Source organism: Rosa chinensis, chromosome 2 (genome assembly GCF_002994745.2).
Source record: "Rosa chinensis cultivar Old Blush chromosome 2, RchiOBHm-V2, whole genome shotgun sequence".
In the NCBI taxonomy this organism is placed as follows: Eukaryota; Viridiplantae; Streptophyta; class Magnoliopsida; order Rosales; family Rosaceae; genus Rosa; species Rosa chinensis.
The window spans coordinates 87,176,576-87,194,338 of record NC_037089.1 but is presented as its reverse complement, the minus strand read 5'-3'; the positions used below and the strand labels follow the sequence as shown (position 1 = coordinate 87,194,338).

At 38.4% G+C, this 17,763-nt stretch overlaps 1 protein-coding gene and 1 long non-coding RNA gene across 2 annotated transcripts; one reads left to right on the top strand and one right to left on the bottom strand.

The window, feature by feature from the left end:
• Positions 1-5,697: 5,697 nt before the first annotated feature.
• On the bottom strand, positions 5,698-6,994 carry LOC112185324 (DEAD-box ATP-dependent RNA helicase 40-like). The gene is given in 3 exon segments (XM_024323562.1): positions 5,698-6,035; positions 6,038-6,204; positions 6,450-6,994. Coding segments are annotated over 3 exon segments (1,050 nt in total).
• Positions 6,995-9,166: 2,172 nt separating this feature from the next.
• Positions 9,167-11,064, top strand: LOC121051277. The gene is made up of 2 exons (XR_005805442.1): positions 9,167-9,340; positions 10,876-11,064. It is a non-coding gene; the product is annotated as an uncharacterized LOC121051277 (long non-coding RNA).
• Positions 11,065-17,763: the final 6,699 nt, after the last annotated feature.

Here is a 17,763-nt window from a genome sequence, read left to right as displayed (position 1 = left end):
GGGTAAATTAAATATTTTGAATGTTAACTTTGAGCATCTCCCCAAATCACAGGGACTATTTAGAATTTTTACCCTTCCGATTAAATGAAGAGCTAGATGTAATTTAACAATTTAAGTACAGTAACAAAAATAAATAGATCACTAGTATTTAGATTGTCAAGTTTTGATGGTTGAAATTTTTAATGTACGTTAAATGTTATAAATTAAAATTAAAAACTCAGAATTAATATCATCCTAATTGCTATAAATCGATAAAATGGCAGCAAAAATTATAAGAGTAAACATAGTCACATAGATAAATGAATTTCATAACTTTAATAGAATGATAGGTCAGATGAATTTGGTATTCGCGATCTTGGAGTACTATAATTCCCGGGTGAATTGGATGATAAGTAGGAAAAAAAGTTATTACAAGGCTAAGGGCAGAACAATTTACATATATAGAGGGAGAGGGAGTCATAAACAGTAAAGGCACATCCTAAATGAGACTTAACTGCTTTCGTTCAAATACCTGAATTGTTGAGTACATGGAAGATAGAAATGATTTAACATTTTAAATAGCAACAGTAAAAAAAGGGAAGTAAAATTCACACTCTCTATTTTACAATCCACATTCTATGTTTCATTTTTTAATGGGAAAAAAATGCAAACAGTACCTGACATTTGTCCAATTAGTAACTTCAGTACCTGACAAAAAAAAATATTACTTTGATACCTCAAGTTCGGACCACGACCCAACATTAGTACTTAAAACACTGTTGGCCTTTACGGCGTTTGCCATGTGGTAAACTTTGAGGGGTATTATCGTCCCATCACTCAATCTCTTCTTCTTCCTCACGCTCTCTTCGTCTTCTTCTTCCTCCCAACTCTCCCATCATCTTCTCCAGACCATTCCCAAAAGAATGAAATCCAACATTGGGGAAAATTAACTTCATTTGTTTGATGCCTGGATAATGGCCTCGTTTCAGTAAATAAGCTATTTGGAATAGCTAGCAAACAAAATAGATAGCTGGACCACAAGGGAGACTAAAATATCTCTAGCTAACAATTTGTTGTTGAATCTCTAGCTAGCTAACAATTTGTTGTTGGACTAACACAACATGCCAGAATGCAAAAGAAATAGAGGCAACGCAGTTATGCTCCTTGGATCTCATTGCTACAAGCTCAAAAGCATTTGAAGGATCACAAATTTTCCTCTCTCTCTCTCTCTCTCTCTCTCCACCCCCCTCTATGTGCTTTATATTGATACGATATTACAGCAAAGCTGGCAAATCTATTGTGAATATACACGAATGGTTGTAAATTCCCGAGCAGATTTCCTGTCCGACCTATCTTCACTCAAATAATCATAACTTTCTCCAAAAGTATCGAAATCAAGATCCGTAAAATTCTACAGAAAGTAGACATCCGTAGATTTCCATGCATATAAGGATCATTGTCTGATTAGATCCGTGCATTTCCCTGTAATTCGGCGAAGTTGGGTGTTCTGCACAGACAGATTTTGGAACGTGATATTGCAACCGCCTTTCAATCCTACTTAGCTCATTCTAGCTTCTTTTCTTCTTTCTACAAAACAAACCTACAAAAACACTAAAACATGTAAATGATGTTAACTTAATGAGCAAACCAAGATCGTTTCACAAAATTTATAAACACAACCAAATGATCAATACAATATGAACTAGAACACAACAAGAGGAGATGCATCATCTGCTTCATGCACAACAGCCATTTCTTCAAAAGAAGAAGTAGCAACACAGCTATTTAACACGAGTAATCCGAGCTTCAAAACTTCAAGCAGCCACACGCAAGAAATCTTCTACTCAACTATGTGTTTTACTCCTCTCTATACACTACAAAAAACCAAGCCTTTTGCGACATATTTTTTGCGACACATAAGCGCAGCCGTCGTAATTACTCATTAATGGGATAGATAATTGACCAATTTTTTTTTTTTTGCTCGGAGCCAAACTATTTGCCACACTGATTTAAGTAATGTCGCAAAAGCTGTAGCAAATAGGTTCAATGGTATCTGCTATTCGCTACACATACACATCTCGTATTTGAGATCTTTTTTAGATAACTTTTTTTCTTTGTAGGTTATTGATAGCGCCTCTGCCAAGAGTTAACTGCTCTTAGTTTCCCCTCTTTCACTCTCACCTAGAATTAGTGATTGAAGCCTCAAATCGATACCCATCACGAAGTTCCTGTAAGTCACTACGGCCACATCTTCTTATCCTTAATTAGATTCATATCTGATTGTTGGTGGTTATTGCAGTTTTAAGTCGAAGAATGTTGTCCGTCCTTCACCTTTGAAGTCGTCTTAGGGTTCCTCCCATCAATCTTTGGTTTGCCTTACTTTTCAAATTGTGCATACATTTAATTGATGTGATCAAGTTTTGTTTTCTTCTTATAGTGCAGGAGAAACCCAAAACAAATCAAGGCCTTCTAGCTTGGGCGTCCTTGTTCTTCATGTGATTGACGGGTAAAGTATATAGTTTCTTTCATGTGATATTTGTATATTAGTTATCAAAGTCTAATATTTGAATGTCAACAGGCAAAAACCCTAATTCTTATTTGTTGAGTCTACCCTAATTTGATCTAAAAAGCAAAGGTATATCTCTCTATAGATTTCTTGATCTTTTCTATTCATGATGAATTTTAGGTACGTATATTGATTTTTAAGAGTTTTAGCAGAAACGTAGATTTTAAAAGATGAGAAGTATAAAGTTTGAGAAGTGTGATGTTTCCTGACCTTGGATGCCTATATACAGATCATGAGTCTAGCTACTTATTGAGTGAAGCTTTTATAGATTGGAATTTTGTTTCTTGAATTTGATTAATTATATATATTATATGTGTGCGTCCACTTGATTTCTCTATTTAGTTCATCCAAATACTAACCCATGTCTCTATAAGTAGCTCTGTAAGTCTGCATCTAATCAAACTTATTAATAACTGGTTTGGTGTTTTCCTTTGCAAGATTGTTTAAATCATTTAGTTGGGTAGTTTTGCTTTATTTAGCGAAATCTCTTGACCCTATTTTTTATCTATGTTTCCTCCTCTGATTTGGATAGTTGTCTAATTTTTAGGTTTTTCTTTTATTTTTGCAGGGTTTTAAACTTCTATTTATGACAAGCACATACTCTCTCTTGAGATAAGGATTTAGTTTTTGGAATGTATGATTAACTTATGACAAATACTTGACCTTAACTTAGTTATGATTATATAATTTTTATTTTGGCTACTATTCATAGTTCTGGGAGTTTTGACTTTTTTCTTTACTTGGGTGGTTTGATTATTTGTTAATCTTGCTGCTGCATATTGTTCTGTCTTAGGATGTTGATTTCTGGAGTTCCAGTTAATACAAATCACCGTGGGGATTGGAGAGATGAGTTTTGTTACAGCTTTGCCTCTTTTTTTTTTTTTTTTCTGTTTTTTCTTTTTCAAACATTTACATCTTTGCTTTGATTCTCTTGTTGAAGCACAATTATAGATTGATAAGTCCATATAAATATCATTATAAAATAACTTGGTAGATCGTAAGAGTGCATATAAATTACAGTAAGTGAATGAAAATGGGAGGTCTGGAATTTTGTTTACAGTAAGTGACACACTATTTTTTTTCATGACCATGCTAATTAAATCTAATTGTATATGTGCAGGGTTTCAATCGAGATTACATACCAGACCTTACATCCCCATATGAGTATTTTTAATAGTAACATTTGTATATGACATTAGAATATTTTTTGTATAAACAATTAGATCATATATGTTCATGATCTATATGATATATATGATATATAAACTTGTTATAAGTGAAAGGTATTTATAATTCAAATGCAAATAGTGTATATTTTCAATTTACCTCTCACTGCGACAGTCATCTTGGTTGTTGCGATTTTTTTTTTATTTACCTCACAATGTATTTGCGACGGATAAAAAACGTCGTAACCTTGTCGCAAAAGTTTTTGCGACGTTTGATTAAGCGTCGCATTTAATGATAATTATTTATGACATAAGTACTTGCGACACTTGAAAAAACGTCGCAAGACTGTCACAAAAGGCTTTTGCGACGCCTCTTTATGTGTCGTAAAAAGAGAAAAAGTATTTGCTACGCGATTTATGGCGACGGTTCACCAAGCGTCGCAAAACCGTCGCAAAAGGTTATTTACGACGCTTTTTGTTCTTTTTACGACGTTTTCCTTATGTCGCAAAAAACTCTCTTTTTTGTAGTGGGCATACTGAATGTATTTGTCACACAGTGAATAGTGACTTCAAGCACCTATATATATATATATATATATATATATATATATATAAAAGCTAGATAGGTCTTCCCATAAAAGAATCCTATTCAAGCCAATGAGTTATCTGTAGAGATGCTATAGTTATCATATCATAAACAATAGATGTTTATCTTTATCAAAATGGATTATTAACCAAAGAGTGACATACCTAAACTCATTTGTAACTAGATAGATAATTCATATATTTCCTATTTATTGTAACAAGTTTAATCAGTTTTTTATTTACTTAATGTAGATAATATTAGGTCCAAATAATATTTTACAAATGAATCATAAATAAGGAGAACTAAGGAAAATTCTAGTGTACTTGTGGGTATCTCATACCCACATTTACAAAAGTGACAACAAATTTGTTGTCAGAGTTGTAATGTTGAGCCTTATTTTGTGTAATCTTAGTTCTAATAATGGTAATTACACCTCTTACGACATTGTTACAAGCTTTTGAACAAATTCGTTGTCAATGTTGTAATTTTTGTTTAACTATATGTAAATAGTGTAAATGAATATGATAACTTTTGTTCTCAATGTTGTAATTTTGGTTCAAATAATTGTAATTCTTTGTTCAAATAGTTGTCAATGAGTGTATTGAAAGCTAGAGAGAATTTGAGACGAAGAAGAAGATTTCATTTCAACTAACTCAAAAAGTAGGTACAGTACATCCTTATATAGTAGCAGAGAAAGCACAGATGAGAGACACGTGTACATTATCTAGCGCTCTCATTAGGACAACTCATGCAAACAGACAACAGAGAATGTGACTAATTAGCAACACAGCTAATTGCTAAATTAACTAATTAACCCTAATTACTGAGCTGACAAGTAACACACTTATGAATCTAACATGTATGAGATACCCACAAGTACCATAGCTTGTCTCGGAGAACTAAACATAAAAACCAAGATTAAGAGACATAGAAATATAGAATAATATGAGCACATCAGCTTTCAGTGAAATGAAACTAACAAAATGGAATCAGACTAAATGCAGTTCTTGGTTTTGTACAAAGAATATTAATGCAAGGAATTGTTATTACATTGGCATGTTAATTGTGTTGAAACTGAATTGGAACTATAGACTAGAAAGTAAGGCCGCAATGTTCTTCTTGTTAACGAGTATGCTGCTTCTAGCCTTTCAGGTGTTCAAGGTGATGTGGCATGGTTGTTACAATGACAGGGTGTAATAGTTTGTTAGAGTTTGCTTAGTGATAAAGGATTTGATTTTGCTATAAATAGCATCAGGTTGTAATGCTTTAATAAGGCTGGTAATAACAATAGCGAAACCTTGCTAAAATTTCCTCTCAAATTCTCTGTTCTTATTCATTGAAGCCATAGCTACAGAGCTTGATTTCTCAGTCATGACTGCCATGTTATCATGGTATCAGAGTCAGGTTGCTGTGTACATAAGAGTTTGTCTGCGTGGGGGTATTTCGTTCACAATTTTTTGAGGTTCAAACCCCATGTCAAGCATTCGATCTGCCTCATTAAGTATAAGAAGGGATACTTGGCCAAAATTAATTTTCTTCATTTCCAGTATGTCATTGAGCCGACCAGGAGTTGCAACAACTATATATGCTCCACGATCTAGTTCTTTTAGCTGAGGACCCTTTGGAGCTCCACCATACAAGCACGTGTAGGATACCCTGGAAGCTCTGCCAAATTTCAAAACCTCCTCTTGTATTTGTGTTGCAAGCTCCATTGTTGAAGCTAGAACCAACAATGTTGCCCATTCTGAGAATTATTACGGCACTGTCTAAGAAGAATGAAGGCAGGCATCAAATAACCCAATATTTTTCCAGATCCGGTTTTCACAATAGCTACTATATCTCTACTCTGAAGAGCAATAGGCCATGTTTGTGCTTGAATTGGTGTAGGAGATGCAAAGCCAGCAGAATATATAGAAGCAACTTGTGGCAACAAAAGAGGGCATAAAGACATAAGAGGTGGAGCCATTAATCAAGAAATCCCAGTCATATCAGGTGTGATTTGGATGAAGGGCCAACCACCCTTTAGAAGATGCACAAGAAAGGCTCCAACAGTTCATTTTGCAGCCTCCAAAAATGAGAATAGTTGTTGCATGTGTAAGTGTGCCAATAGCAGTGCAGCGTACGACATATGCTCCACCTCCGGAGCAGATATCGCACGTCTCTCAATATCTCTGGCGGAAATCCAGTATCTTCAAATGTCATGAACGGTGCAGGAACATTACCACCCGTTGCAGTAACTTCATGTTGTTGAAGATAAGCTTGAACTGGTGAGAGGCTAGGAACACTTGTTGGTCCTACGTATGAAGGCTTCACCAGAGCATTGTTTGAGAATGGTGGACCACCTATTGCATGACTGTACATGTTATGCATGCTCTGACTAGGTGCAGCATTTTGAAATGGGACACCACTGATTCCCATCTCCTGCTGACTTCTTGCGATTGTCATTGGGATAGCTGCAAGCTTAGGCTGCTGAGTAGCTGTTGGCCCTTCATTGTTACCATTTAAGTAATATTCATTTCCAACTCTACCCTGGAAATTATTTTCATGACTCCTCCTTAAACCAATAGGAGGCATATTAGGCTGCTGGCTATGAATGATTGCTGGGTCCATTTGATTTTGAAACCTAGAACCGTATTGATGGTACACCAAGTCAGTTCCTGATTGTTGATGGTGGCCAAAAGAAGAAGGTTGTTGCATATTTCCCAAAGAGCCGCCAAATTGTTAGGGTTGGGAAGGATGAACAGCTCTCGATGGCATTTGTACTGAAGAAGTCCCGGTAGGGAGATTCTGCACAGATGATGCACCCACTTGTTGAAACTGAGATGGAGAAGAACCCCTTTGATTTATGTGTTGAAAATCATGTTCCTCTCTTGGTGGGTATGCATATTGTTGATTTGCCCGCCTATGCGAACTATGAGGAGTCTATTGTTGGGAACTTTGCTGGCCCTGGGGAAGACTGCTTTGCTGATAAGCCATATACTGCAGTTGTTGCTGGTGTGAATATTGATGCACTTGTGCTTGTGGCATTTCAACATGTCAAATATACTAGAGACGAGTTGGCTTTTGTAGGTGTGCACTTTGCTGATGAAGACATTATCATCTTAGCTCTCAAAGGTTTGCCTCCCGAGTATAACAACATCAAAGTAGTTATTAAAGCCATGGACAGATTTATCTCTATGGAAGAGTTTCGTTCTCAATTGTTGGCTGTTGAGAGAGATTTTGAGAAAACAATAGTGCTTCAAACTCAAAATACCATTTTTGCTATGGTTGCTCATACTGTGCAGTCTACTCAAAGGTTAAATAAGTGCTCTTTCAATGCTGGCAATTACAGTAACAATTTCTCTCAAAGTGTGCAATATGGAATGTCAAGTACTGCTGCAATCTTGTCATCTCAGTATACTGGAAATTGTTCTATAACACCTATTTTACACAATGCTACATCAAATGCTGGTTCCTTGCCTAATGTTGCCAATACTAGTGTGCTATCGGGTATACCTACTTATAATCATATCACCGTATCATCTTCTGATTCCAATGTTCGTCATTATTATGCGCCATCACCTGTTTCCACTACACATTTTGGGACACCACAGAACAACATGATTTCAAGTTCAATTCTTAATGTTCCTACTGCTGCCCCAAACTGTCCAGAAATGGTTCCATTCACCCAAAATATTGGTGTTCCACAATCTGCACCTAATTCTGGATATTTGTTGAGCAATAATGTTGGAAATGGAAATTTATTTTCAGAATCTGTTCCACCTTATGGTTATGCAACACAGAGTGGTAATTATATGATTAAAAATGGTGGGTTCATGGCTCAAAATGGTGGCTATGGTTATGTTCCTCAGCACAATTATTCTCAAAAGCAAGGATTCTCTAATAACAGTGGCACATACAGTAATGCACCAATGCAACAAGGTTCTTTCTCACAGGCACCAAATACTTCGTTCTCTCAAGGCAGGAACTTTGGTAACAAAGGCAACAGGAGCTTTGGTGATAGTAAGAGGAGAGATAATGAAGAAAGAGGAAGGAACTATGGCAACAATGTTTCTAGTGGTTACAGGATTGGAAACAAGGTTATACCAGAGTGCCAGATTTGTCGCAAGAGAGGGCATACGGCAGTCATTTGCTACTGGAGGTTTGACAATAATGCTTCACCCTCTATAGTTGATTGTCAAATTTGTGGGAAAAGAGGGCACATTGCTTCTGATTGTCATCAGAGATTCAATAACTCTTTTCACTGTGCTAGCCGTCCACCTACATTTACTGCCATGAATGCTCAGGCAACTATTGAGCATTGCAGCAATCTTAGTGTGCTAACCCCCACTGATATTGAGGGGAGATGTTAACGAGTATGCTGCTTCTAGCCTTCCAGGTGTTCAAGGTGATGTGGCCTGGTTGTTACAATGACAGGCTGTAATAGTTTGTTAGAGTTTGCTTAGTGATAAAGGATTTGGTTTTGCTATAAATAGCATCAGGTTGTAATGCTTTACTAAGGCTGGTAATAACAATAGCGAAACCCTGCTAAAATTTCCTCTCAAAGTCTCTGTTCTTATTCATTGAAGCCATAGTTACAGAGCTTGATTTCTCAATCATGACTGCCATGTTATCACTTCTACTAGTTGTTTTCTTGAAGATTTGATTACTAATCAGTTCAAAATTAAGGTGGTATTTCTGGCGAATTGATGGTATCATAATCACGAAGCCCAACTCAATTTGAGCTAATTAAGTCTGATGATGGCATTGGAATTTGAGGAATGGGGCTATGTTTTTCTTTGTTGGGAGTTACTGTCATTCTGTGTGGTTTATTTGGTTCCTGGGAAATTTAGGAGACTTGAAGGAAATGAGCATAAAGTTTGTTCCTTTTCTGCGTTTGTTTCTTCATTTTTTTTTCTGCAGAAGATGAAAAGGAACTCTTTGTAATTTATATATCAACGCTTGAAGATTGACGTGTGTGATATTACGCAGATTGTTGCTGTGGCAAATTTGACGCCAGCTAATGATTCGGTGGACGAGCTTGATAGTTACATGTATCAAACTGTAAGTCTCCTTCCTCTTTTCTATATTTCACCTTATTTGAATGTTTCTTCTTTCAAAAGCAAAAGAGTTAAGTTCTGTATGTATGTATGTATGTTAAAACTTAATAGTGATCATTAACAAATCATACACAAAACTAGGAGATTGAGAGAAATGAGAAGCTATAAAAGGGATGCGTTATGGAAAGTTAAATAGAATACTTTACCTTCACTGTTATCGCCACAATCCCACTAGTTATCTGGATGGCAGAAAGGTTACGAAGTTAAAACAGACATATGATTAATTGCTAATTTGCTAATTTGCTAAAACAAACATATATTGCTAATTTGCTAAAACAAATATACGTATATTGCTAATTTGCTAAAACAAATTACGTACCATTTCTTGAAGGAGCAATGACTGACCTTGTTTCCACAAGGATGCTAGAGAAACAAGACCTAACCTTGAACAGACACTTTCCACCCCAGCCTTTGGTAGTCTGATGCAATAGCACCAGAAGATACAACAGTGACAGAAGGAATCTATCGTTTCACTTCATTTAAACATATCTTCGACTTCATCACCAGGAGTCATTCTATAGCTAAGCTTTTGATGCCTATACAATAATACAATATACACAAGCCATTGGAAAATTAAACATGAACAAGTAATCAAGTGGATAAACCAGGTATAAAAAAATTTTGCAGTTAAGAATCAGTGACCAACAAGAAAAGAGATTTCAATTTCGCCAACATAAGATATACCGAAATACCCTTCTCAGAAGGCTTGCCTTGTGGATCCTTGTATTCGCCTTCTGAACAATGGCACTCCCATGCAATCTGCATAGCTGATAACTATCTGGTGCCCAACTTGAGAAAGTGATCCATAGCTCAACAAGTAGTAGAGAGTAAACAACAATCAAACTAAACAAGAGACTGCTAAATCTGACTCAAAATGTGAAAAAGCTACATTGAATGCACACATTATTTTCTAATAGAGAGTTATCTGAAATCTCCATTGACATACAAAGAATATAAAGTTTTTAAACTGCAACATTTGATTGATCATTCTTATTATTTGAAAAAAAATCTGAGAAACTTGGCTATTCACACAAGTGCAATGCACAAATTACTAACTTAAGAGTAAGGAAAATGCATGCTTCCAATCTGCGGAAACAATGGTAGCTACTTGAAGCTTTGAAGTTTTTGTTTTGTGCTTTACCTGGTTTTTGCATGCCTTTCATCTTCTCTGTGAATAAATGGCTATGCATGCATAAGCTTTTCACTGAAAAAAGTAGGCCAAGCTAAGCAGTTTGTGCTGAATTGTGTGAGTCTTTTGGTGTTGTTTGATGTCTTTTCATGAGGGATTGTTGGTGGAATTTTGTGTTACTTTTGATGGCATGTTCTGGTCAATTGCCAAATGTGACATAGATGGAGAATCTAATAAATGAATTTGGTTTGATGAGGCTTTACGTTGATGTGCTTTCATTAATTTTAGCATAGAGACGGACTGATTGAAGAGCCAACTTCACTAATGTTTGTCGTTGCTTATCTTTGTAGGCTCTATGACTTCTTTATGGGAAATTGTTGGCACATGTCATCATATCAAGCTATCATCAGCCCCTTCAAGTACTCATGTAATCAATCGGAAGATAATTTTAATCTAGCTAGCATTTTCTATATTTGAAAACCAGTTTAATTATATTATGATTTTGTAATATGAAGTTACTTAATTGATATAATTTACTACATCAAGGCTTTTGTTTACTATATGCTTGAATAAAAGGGTTTAATTGAAAGTATTGTCTATTAGAAGAGTAAATGAAGACATCTTTTACGACACGCACAAGGGTCTTTTACGACACACAAAATGGTCTTTTAAGACACACAAGATGGTCTTTTACGACAAGCAAAATAGTGTTTTACGGCACACAATTAAAGTCGTAAAATATCTTTCAAGGCGCGCAAAAGAGTGTTTTATGACACGCAAAAATATTTTTTACGGCTCACATTTTTTGTGTCACAAGATAAATTTATCTTTTACGACATGGTCTTTTACGACACGCTTATTTGTGCCTTAAAGTTGTTTTTTACGGCGCACATTGTGTGTCGTAAAAGACTAATTTTGCTGTAGTGCCAGATGAAATCATCATCTTGGCTAGGAATCATTGCGGTATCCATAAAATCGGTGGTGCTAACAATAGTGGACAGTCTATCAGTGTTTAGATTATAGTCTAGAAGAAGAGTTTTACTGATAACACTGACTTTCTAGAAGAGCATGGCACGTGTTGGGGAAAGAAAAGCAAGCTTTGCCAATGGATCATGGAGGGACTCTAATGGATATTCCACATGGTACCATGTGTGGGTTCAGCTATGGTATAGATCAACGTAGGGGAGGCAATTCTCAACATCACTTTCTGGAATTTTCAGTGAGAGAAACGGAAATCAGACAATTTTGAAGAAGCCGGTGGCTGTGTGGCTAAACTCATATGCCACTTTCTTTGAAAAACCAAGACAAGGTTGCTGAAAAGCCAATAAATGTAAATGACCGCCACTGGACTCTTTAAAATATCTTTACTCCCTTTCATGCCATTTCTTCTATTGACAGTGAGGATGATGTTAGTGTGAGTCGTCGTTCTCTATTAGGAATAGTCTATAAGAGAATATATTGTTGTAATTACTTACCTTGTATATGTTGTGTAGTACGATTGTAGTACGATTGTAATCTGTTTATATACACCACAGAATGGGTGTGATAAAATCTATCTGAAATTTATTCTCTCACCCTTGTTCTTTCTGACTTGGTATCAGAGCAAAGATCCGAGAGGACTTTGGCTCTTTGTCTTAAATTTCAGACTATCATCATCGTTTGTCTGCACCCTAGGCGCCCGTCAAAGAACGACCGGTTTCTTCTTCTTTGACTTCGGCGACACCCTCTCCTCCAGTTTGGGCCCCATCGTCTGCACCAGATCGTCTGCACCAGACCGGCCCCATCGTCTACACCAGATCGTCTACACCAGACAAAGACCCGCTGGTTCCCAGATCGTTTTTCGAATCAGACCTGTTGTTTTTCCAGATCCGGCGTCGCTGCCCAGTTCACGGCTGCATCACATCAGGTTCTTCGTTCCGGCGTCGCTGCCCAGTTCACGGCAGCACTCCGACAGATCCAGACGACTCCGTTCCGGTTCGATTCAGACGACTCCGATCTCCTTCGAGGTTCGTCCTTTCCCGGTGCGTCATCCAGCCGGTTCGGCCCTCCAGCCCAAACCGACTTGGCCCTCCAGCCCAAACCGACGATCGATCCTCACCTCCAGATCGATCGCTCTCGATCTCTCCAGCATCTGTCTCAACCCGCCTCCTTCAGTGAGTTAACCCGCATCCTTCAGTGAGTCAACCCACCTACATCAGTGAGTCCCCTCGTCCCAACTCGTTCCACAGTCAACCAGGTTCCAAAAAAAAAAAAAAAAAAAAAAAATCTAAACTGTTACTATTTGTTTATTTCCGCTGCGTACTTTGGGATTCGTATATTTTCTATTGTATTACTGCAATGGGTGGTGATGACAGTGAAAGTCAGGGTTCTAAAGCCAATGAGGTACAGAAGGTTGAGGTCTATGTCAAGAGCTCAGAAGGTGGTTCTTTTGGGGGTACCAAACTCACTGGTACTAATTTCCGAACATGGAAAAAGATTATGTCAGTTTATCTCCGTGGAATACACAAAATGGGGTATGTGACTGGAACAATCAAGGCTCCCAGTGAAGATGATGTGGATGCCTATGCTAAATGGGCAGATGATGATGGGCTGGTAATGTCAATTCTATTTCGAGCCATGACTGATGATGTACTACAGATGGTGGAGGAATGTGAAACTGCTGAGGCGTTATGGAAGACATTGGGGGATTTGTATACCAACGAGTCTGATTTTATACAGGTTCATGAATTGATGTGTAAAGCTGCTAGTATGCAACAGAATGGGCAACCAATAGCTGTGTATTTCACCAAGCTGAAGAATGTATGGGCTGAAATTGATCAGAAGCGTCCTTGCAAGATCAAGAATCAAGAAGATCTGGTGTGGTACCAGAAGGAGAAGGAGCTAGAAAGGGTTCATGTATTCCTGAGAGGGCTTGATGAGAAGCATAGCAGTGCCAAGGGAGAATTGCTCAGAATGACAGACCCTCCTAGTTTGACCACAGCCTTTACATACATCCGCAAGGATGAGTCCCAACAGGAAAGTGTCAAACATGCACAGGTTGAAGTATCTAGCCTAGCCATTCAGGCCAAGTCACCGGCACCTTTTCTCCAGCAGCAGAGTTCAGCCCCACTTCATCAGCAAGGTTTCCCACAAGGCTTCACCAACCGCCCTCGTCCTCAATGTTCTTATTGCAATGACCTTGGGCATGTTCGGGAGACTTGTTGGAAGTTGAACCCACATCTTAAACCTAAAAAGCAAGGTTATCGTCCTAAGGCGAAAGCAGCTGCTGTTCAATTGGTCCAAGAATCGGATTTCTATGGAGTAGTTGGCCAAGATCATCATACAGCAGGTGGAGTTACTCCTACAGCCTCTATAGCTGGTCGAGGTAAAATTGGTATGGCGTTAAAGGTTTCTAATTTTGTTGGTTCTGATCCATGGATTATTGATTCTGGTGCCTCCGATCATATGACTTATGACAAATCATATTTTACTGAATTGTCTTCCCCACCAGTGTCCTATGTAACCAATGCTAATGGTGAGGCATTTCCTGTGTTAGGGTCAGGATCAGTTCGTATTACTCCTCCCTTAGAACTTCATAATGTGTTATTTGTGTCTGACTTGTCCCACCATTTGATATCTGTTCCCCAGTTGAATACTGAGTCTAAATGCTCCGTAACCTTTTTTCCTATGTATGTGATTTTTCAGGATCTTCTTACCAGGGAGATGATTGGTCGGGGGTATCTGAGGGGCAAGTTGTTCCATCTGGATCAGACATACGCAGGAGAGAAACCAGGAGCACAGTCCCGTGCCGCTTTGACTTCGAGTTCTGATAAGCTAAGTGAAATTTGGTTGTGGCATCGCCGCTTAGGGCATCCCTCTTTTAGTCTTATGAGAAAAACCATGCCTACTTTGTTTATTGGTGTGGATGAGTCTAGTTTACATTGTGAAACATGTGTTTTGGCCAAGAGTCATCGTACTACTTATTCTCCTAGTATTTCTAATAAAAGTGTTGCTCCTTTTGAGTTGATTCATTCTGATGTTTGGGGGCCATCTAGAGAACCCACTGTGTCGGGTATGAGATACTTTGTGTTGTTTATTGATGATTGTACAAGATTGTCGTGGGTTGCTCTGCTAAAAACCAAAGATGAAGTCTTTCCAGCTTTTCAAACTTTTCGTACTCTTGTTCAAACACAATACCATAGCACCATTAAAGTCCTTCGTTCTGACAATGGGGGGGGGAATATGTTAATCATGTTTTCCAAAAGTTTTTTACAACCAATGGGATTGTTCAGCAAACTACATGTCCACAAACACCAGAACAAAATGGAGTGTCTGAAAGGAAAAACCGTCATTTACTTGATATGGCTCGTGCCATTCTCTTTAGTGCTCATATGCCTAAGTATCTTTGGGGAGATGCTGTACAGGCTTCCTGCCATCTTATTAATCGTCTTCCATCTAGCGTCCTTCAGGGAAAAATATCATTTGAGGTTCTTGCATCTCATGTCTCCTTACCTTCCTTTCATAATCTTCCAGCTCGTGTCTTTGGTTGTGTTGCCTTTGTCCATGTTCCTAAAAACCAGAGGTCTAAGTTGGATGCCCGGGCGTTGAAGTGTGTCTTTGTTGGTTATGGAGGGAATCAGAAGGGCTACAAGTGCTATCATCCACCTACCAGGAAGTACTATGTCACTATGGACGTTACCTTCTTTGAAGACATGAGTTATTTTTCCACTTCAGATACAGCTCTTCAGGGGGAGAATTCATATTTTGAAGAGCTGTATCATGGAGAGGGGGAGGAAACAGAAGGAGGAGAGGAAGAAGTCACACAGGCAGGAGGTATTTTGACGGATCCAGTTGAGACCATCAGCCCGCCACCTCTTGAAGCAGTAGCTCCAAGCATCCAGGCACCAGTTCCTATGGCTGAAAATGAAGTTGAAGACACGACTGCCCCTCCTGCCACCGCTTCTACCCCTGACCCACAGCTTCCTGGTCCGGAAGATCACTCATTTGAGGTATGTCCACCCACTAGTACTAGTAGTAGTGAGTCTAGTGTTGAGCAATATGTGTTACCAAATAGGACCACTCGGGGTCAATCAGTCAAAAGATATGAACCTACTCTTACTGCCAAATCAAAATACCCAATAGCTAATTATATGTCCACTAGGAGATTGTCTAAGTCATATGAATCATTTGTGAATCAAATATTTGCTGTATCAGTACCTAACAAAGTGCAGGATGCGTTGGGGGATCCAAAGTGGAGGAAGGCAATGGAGGAAGAGATGGAGGTGTTGCAGAAGAACAATACTTGGCAACTTGTGCCTCCACCACAAGGCAAGAAGGCTGTAGGTTGTCGTTGGGTGTTTACTGTGAAACATAATGCAGATGGATCAGTGAATCGGTACAAAGCACGCCTTGTAGCAAAGGGGTTTACTCAGACATATGGTATAGACTATGATGAAACATTTGCCCCTGTCGCCAAGATGAACACTATTCGGGTTCTGCTCTCATTTGCTGCTAGTTTAAACTGGCCACTCCGACAGTTTGATGTCAAGAATGCATTTCTTCATGGAGAGTTAGCCGAGGAAGTGTACATGAGCCTTCCACCTGGGTATGTAGTTGCTTCTCCTGGTGATTTTGTCTGTAGATTGAGAAAATATTTGTATGGTCTCAAACAGTCACCACGTGCTTGGTTTGGAAGATTTTCACAGTTTATGCGGAAGGTTGGTTACAGGCAGAGCAACTCAGACCATACCTTGTTTCTCAAGCATCAACAAGGGAAGGTAACAGCTCTAATTATTTATGTGGATGATATGGTAATCACTGGTAATGATACTGTTGAGATGGATAGACTGCAGAGACAGCTAGCCTCTGAGTTTGAGATGAAGGACTTGGGTGAACTTAAGTACTTCTTAGGAATTGAGGTAGCCAGGGGGAGAGAAGGAATCTATCTGTGTCAGAGGAAGTATGTTCTTGATTTGCTGACAGAGACAGGTTTGTTGGATTGCAGACCTATTGACACTCCTATTGAGCAGAACCATTGTTTAGCTGAGTATCCAGATCAGGTACCTACTGATCGAGCTCGCTATCAGAGGTTAGTTGGGCGCTTGATTTATTTGGCTCATACTAGACCAGACGTTGCATATGCAGTGAGTGTGGTGAGTCAGTTCATGCATAATCCGAGTGAGAGTCACATGGATGCGGTTATGCGGATTCTGAAGTACTTGAAGTCAGCTCCAGGAAGGGGAGTATTTTTTTCTAAACATAACAACATTCTTGAGGTTTGTGGCTTCACAGATGCAGATTGGGCTGGAAATATCACAGATAGGAGGTCGACATCAGGTTACTTTACCTTTGTGGGAGGTAATCTGGTTACATGGAAGAGTAAGAAACAGAAAGTTGTGGCACGTTCTAGTGCTGAGGCCGAGTATAGAGGTATGGCTCACGGAGTGTGTGAATTGTTGTGGCTGAGAAATCTGTTACGTGATCTGGGTTTCAAACTCAAAAATTCCATGCAATTGTATTGTGATAACAAGGCAGCTATTGACATATCACAGAATCCAGTACAGCATGATCGTACTAAACATGTGGAGGTTGATCGTCACTTTATAAAGGAGAAGCTAGATGCCAAAATTATTAGCTTTCCTTTTGTTCCAACTGAAGAGCAACTTGCAGACGTACTTACCAAAGGAGTTTCCAGGAAGGCGTTTTATGACTCACTTAGCAAGTTGGGCATGGTTGATGTATATGCGCCAACTTGAGGGGGAGTGTTAGTGTGAGTCATCGTTCTCTATTAGGAATAGTCTATAAGAGAATATATTGTTGTAATTACTTACCTTGTATATGTTGTGTAGTACGATTGTAGTACGATTGTAATATGTTTATATACACCACAGAATGGGTGTGATAAAATCTATCTGAAATTTATTCTCTCACCCTTGTTCTTTCTGACTGATGACTCTAAAAAAACTTAACACATTCTATATCAATGTGATAGTATGACATCTCACAATATATGTCTACCCATTGAATTGTGCTGTTGCAGTAGACACCCGTTTGTACATGATATGTTCTTTCATGTAGAAAGAAGAATTGAGAAGCCTGATACGCTCAAAGTGAGTGCTTTAAAATTAACCCTGCATCAAAATATAGTTAGAATAAGTAGGGATCATTTTAAGCGGGGATTGGGGTAACTTCCTGTAAAAAATGTCAAACATAAGTGTTACAAAATAAATGAAAAATACATAAACAAACGAAAATTACAA